General features: G+C 47.2%; 1 protein-coding gene across 7 annotated transcripts in view; it reads right to left on the bottom strand.

Moving 5' to 3' along the window:
- Positions 1–1,779: 1,779 nt before the first annotated feature.
- The window catches only part of PLCH2 (phospholipase C eta 2), a 76,734-nt gene continuing 73,206 nt past the window's right edge, over positions 1,780–5,307 (bottom strand). For 4 of the 7 annotated variants that reach the window (XM_026796770.2, XM_074558836.1, XM_074558840.1 and 1 more), the window contains one exon: positions 1,780–5,127. In XM_026796770.2, the coding sequence (XP_026652571.2) occupies positions 3,398–5,127 (1,730 nt within the window). In that variant the 3' untranslated portion in view covers positions 1,780–3,397. The remainder of the gene's footprint in view (positions 5,128–5,307) is intronic. The other 3 variants (XM_074558837.1, XM_074558842.1, XM_074558841.1) reach the window with 3 other exon arrangements.

The following is a 5,307-nucleotide window of genomic DNA, read 5'->3' as shown; positions in this document are numbered from 1 at the left end:
GCTGTAAAATTCCTCCCTTTGGAGCTGTCCCCAGCAGCTGTGCCCGTTTTCCTGCCTGTTGGTCACACAGACAAAATCAGCTTTGAAAGACACAATGTTCATTATCCCAATTGAATGTTCATTATCACAACTGAATGTTCATTATCAGACCATAAATCCACATCCAGCCATGGCCAGTACACTGCTTGTGATCTGGAGACTCTGGATTTCAGATCTCACCATTTAATGAACTGAAATGCACATCCTGGAGTCTCAGGGTGCACAGGAAGAGCAGAAGAAGGAAGAGCAAATTCGTGACCTTCTGCTGATTTAAATTCCAAATAATTCTTAAATAAATTCCACTTATAGAAATAAATGCATGATGAATAGTCAGTCTTACATAGTGTCACAAAACAAGCTGTAAAAGTGGTTGCTATTAATTTGGAAGCAAGAGGGCAAATTTCACTTGTACCCTAATGATTTAAATCCAGAGACTGTTGGTTAAAATTCTGAATGAAGGTAAATGTTTTAAAGTGATGCTGCCTCCTGTGAGGTGCATTAATTTAACAAGTGCTTAATCAATTAAAGATGAAAATAATCTGATTGTGAGACTCAGTCTTTCAGAAGACACAAATAGGCCTTTTAAACATTAACTTTCCAAAGCTGTCAAGTTGCATGTACTCGACATTAAAGCTGCAAAAGCATTAAAGTTACAAAAGCAGTGACTCCCTGCAGCTTTTCAGCCTGAAATTAAAGTATTACATGAATGATTTTTTCATCCAGAGAATGTTAATGAAACTTGCTTTGTGCTGGGACACAATGGGAGGCTCCTCTTGGCAGATCCCACGTTCTGCTGCAGCTTCACCTCCCTCCCTTCAGAGCCTGCAGTGATGCTGTGGGGTCACCTCAGTGCACATCCCAAAGTTCTGCTGCACAAAGCTGCCCTGGGATCTGATAACGGAAAAAAAAAAATATTACTCTGCTTAGGTTCTTATTTAATTCTAAATATGTCCATCTAAAAAAATTAAATATCTCTTTTTTAAAAAAATATCATTGAAAATTTTGCATATCCTGCAGACAAGCTGGGCAGATCTGAGCCAGCCTGGAAAACTGAGGGAATATTTTCATGCTGAAGGGAATTTGAAAAGATTTAATCAGGAAATTTAACCCCTCCAGCCCCATCGCTGTGTCATGGTGATAACACAGTCAGCCTTACATTTTGGTATCTCAGAATTTAAATTTTGTTTTGGTAGCTCAGAGTTTAAATTTTTGTGGCCAAGTGACACTAAAATTAGAACCAAGAGCCCCGTCCCAGCTGCACAAGTGACAACCCTTCCAGGAGGAGTGTGAAGGAAGCAAAATGCACTTTCACTGTGCACTTTGCTGGGACAGGAATAGAAGTGATTTTTCAGTCAAGTGACAGGTGAAGAGCAAAATTGAGCTGCAGCATTTTCAGGCAGACTTTAAACCCCCTCAGTGATGAAACAGGGCCATCTGTGTTACTTGTACAGCTGCTCCAGGATGGATCAGCTCCTTCTGTTTGTTTGGTTACTAATTCCACCAGTTGCCCCAGAATTTTCATCCTCCCCTGTGCTGTGTCTCACACCACACAATGCCAGTCTCTTGCACAAGTTCTGGAGGACCTGAGAAAATCTGAGTGGGTCTGCACTGGCTGCCCCTCTGAAAAAGAGTAAAATTAAATGTTATCCACAAAGGAAGCTGGAAAACAAAGCAGATAGAATGAACCATGTTTGTGTATCACAAACCCCAGTGTTGTGTTGCAGCTAAAGAGTCACCAGCTGGGAGGTTAAATATGTTTATTTTAGTAGTGTAAGGTGGTTTTACAAACAAATTCTTAAATTTTGCAATATACACAAAAGAATCATTACAAAGGCAAAATATCCTCTTAATAATAGGGACTCTATGCAGCCTCAAATAAAATTAAACCTCTGTTTCTCTTTAAAATGCATCTCAGTAAACATTCTTCTCCATCACTGATAAAATGTACATCTATAATAAATGACATCATAACTGGGGATGGGGAGGGACACATGACAACATCCCTAAAAATAAAAAGTAAAAAAAATGGGGGGAGGAAAAATTATTACTCTGTTTAGGTTGTTATTTAATTCTAAATATGTCCATCTAAAAAAATTAAATATCTCTTTTTTTTTTAAACATATCATTGAAAATTTTGCATGGCAGTGCAATACAGAAATAGTAAAATTCATCCAAAAAGTGCTATGTACAGCAGCATTGTTAAAATACCATAAGAAGGGACAGTGCTGTTTCAAGAAAAGACTAACATGCTTTGTAGCCATTTCTGAAGTAAAGTCAGAAGATATTTCTATTTTTAGCCATTCCCTTCTCTCTCCTGTCTCAATTCCCTCAGACAATGCCTTGAGACAAGGAGCAGTCACAGTTCAGGTTCAGGGTGTGCATTTGTGCATACATATCATATGTGCAGACATATCTTTGCATACACACAGGTGTATATATATAGATATTTATATATATATATAGATATATAAACAGGCTGAGTTTATAAAAGCATTGCTTTGGAACAAGAGAGCTTTTCTTCAAAGAGAAAATATGGATTTTCACTGAAATAAGCAGGTCCACGATGGAAGATGGACTGTATCTACTGCATTATTAATTCACACCCTCAGAGGCCTCAAACTCTTCCAGAAAATAAAATATGATTTTAAGTCCAGCCTCCTAACATGGATCCGTGATTTGTAAGAGCAAAATTCACCTTAGCTGTTGTTAGCATCACATTTAGCTATCACACATCAAGGTTACTATTGTCAGAAGAATTATTGAAATTAGTAAAGACCAAGAGCAGACTGCAAACGCAAGAAGTGCTCACACACAAAGGAGGCCCGATTGGAGGCTGGGCAAAGCTCAATTAAAAATGAATCCTCATCAGTTCCTTTGGAGTTGTGATATCAAGCACCCTTGGCTCAAGGGAAGGCCAGGAAGCACAGGATTATTTTGGGCCTCTCAGGTTTTGCTGTGCCAGGAGTGCCAGCAGTGCCCAGCGCTGCCAGGGTCACAGTTTGAGCATGAAGAACACCTCGGTGTCAGCCATGCAGTCGGGCCCAGCCAGGGCCAGCTCCTTTGGAGTTGTGATCTCAAGCACCCTTGGCTCAAGGGAAGGCCAGGAAGCTCAGGATGTTTTGGGCCTCTCAGGTTTTGGGGTGTTTTGCTGTGCCAGGAGTACCAGCAGTGCCCAGGGTCACAGTTTGAGCATGAAGAACACCTCAGTGTCGGCCGCGCCGTCAGGCTGGGCCTTGGGCGAGGCCGCCAGGGCCAGTTCCTTTGGAGTTGTGATGTCAAGCACCCTTGGCTCAAGGGAAGGCCAGGAACCTCAGGATGTTTTGGGCCTCTCAGGCTTGGCTGTGTTTTGCTGTCAGGATCACAGTTTGAGCATGAAGAACACCTCGGTGTCGGCCGCGCAGTCGGGCTGGGCCTTGGGCGAGGCCGCCAGGGCCGCGTGGGCAGCGGGGTCGGTGCAGCCGGCCCTGCCCACGCTGCAGGCGCCCTCGGGGTTGCCCCTTTCCTCGATGGGGCTGCCCCCGAGCTGTGCCCGGCCCTGCAGGCGCTGCCTCTCCTGGGCCTGCCGTGCCCTGTTGGCGATGTAGCGCACGCGGCTCTGGCTGCGCGAGGACGAGCGGCGCAGCAGCCCCACGCTCTCGCCCTCCTCCTCCGACTCGCTGGGCTCCAGGCTGATGGGGGAGGTGATGTCGTTTTCCTGCTGGAATGCCGTCAGCTTCTTCAGCTGCTCCGTCAGCTCGTCCCGGGATTTGGCCGAGGCCCGCAGGCTGGCGGAGCGGCGCTGCTCCCGCATGGAGCGCGTGACGAAGCTCCTGCTGATGCTGCGGTATTTGCTTTCAAAAGTGCACACGATGTCGTCAGAGGTGAGGTCCCCGAGGCTTTTGGACTTTGCCTGATTATTCCCAACCGTGTCATGCGCTTTGGATTTGTTAGAGGACTGCCTGAGACTCTCCATGTAGAGCCTGCTCCAGGTGTGCCTTCTAGGGATGGATGAGAAGGCGTCCTGAGGGCTCCTGGCCAGGGGCCGGGGGCACAGCTCGTCGGCCGGCAGCTGGCCAGACCTCAGGTTGGGGTTGGACTTGCTCTTGCTGACCATTGGCATCTCGCTGCTGCAGGTGGTGGCGGAGCGGGGCCGCATGCCCTTCCTGATGGCCAGGGGCTCCAGGCTGTCCTGGCGGATGCCCAGGTCTGGGAGGCTCTTGCGGGCCAGGCTGGGCAGGGAGAGGTCGATGACGGTGTCGTTGGAGGACATGCTGGACGAGGAGGACATGCTGTCACGGTGGCTGGCACAGTCCAGCTTGCTCCAGATCCGGTCATTGATAGTGGCATCAAAGTACACTTCAGCTGCTGGAGACTGGCTGCTCGGGGTTTTTATTAAGGCTGAGGAGTCTGACGTCTTCAGTCCTTCACTCTTTGCCCTTCTTGCCAATGTGTAAGAGCTCGTCTGGGAAACAGAGACAGGGAGAGCCTGTGCAGCCCAGGCTTTCTGGGGAGAATCTGCCTGGGGGCTGTTACTGACACTGCTTTGCTGGGGTGGAACAGCTGCTGCACCCGGGTTTTGCCCTTTGCATTCAGAGGTGCTTTTTGTGTCTGCTGATACCTGACGTGGTTGGTTTTGCCTCTGGCAGTTTCCTACAGCTTGGCCAGCACCGTGATCTGCTGCCTCCACTAGCCTGGCTTTTTTGGGATGTGCTGCTGATCCACCCTGATCTTCAGCCTCACTGCTTTGTGTCCAGCCATTTCCTTCTGTGGGACATCCTGCCACGCTTGTCCTCTCATCCTCTGGGGCTACCAAACCTGTGTCAGCTGCTCTTGGGACATCCTGCCCTTGGTCTTCTGCAGCCAGAATTGTTCCTTTTTCTCTGCAGGGTAGGGGCTCTTGAGGCTGGTTGGGTGTTCTGCTTCCCTCTGATGGAGCTTCAGTGGAATGGTCAGAGCCAGATCCTTCCTCAGAGTCACTGTAAGGGGCAACGGGCAGGGGGAAGAGAAGGCTGCAGTCATGGCCCTCATTGGCAAGGACAGGCTCTTCTGTGATCGTTTCTAGGCTGCATAAAGAAGTGACTGACCTCTGCATGGAGAAGTGGCAGACATCTGCTCGGGAGGCATGAAAAGAAAAAGAAACAAGAAAAACAGAGATACAGGGTTAGTTATCTCTTACAAATTACATCTGAGCTAAGATTCATTCCTTATGCGTTACCATTTTGTTCTCAAGGTACAAGTTGTCCATGTTAATCATTATTTTTAAAAATAACTTGAGATTTCAAATGCCCA

This window comes from Zonotrichia albicollis, chromosome 25, assembly GCF_047830755.1.
Source record: "Zonotrichia albicollis isolate bZonAlb1 chromosome 25, bZonAlb1.hap1, whole genome shotgun sequence".
Lineage (NCBI taxonomy): Eukaryota > Metazoa > Chordata > Aves > Passeriformes > Passerellidae > Zonotrichia > Zonotrichia albicollis.
Note: the sequence above shows the minus strand (reverse complement) of the source record. Positions and strands in the feature narration are given on the sequence as shown.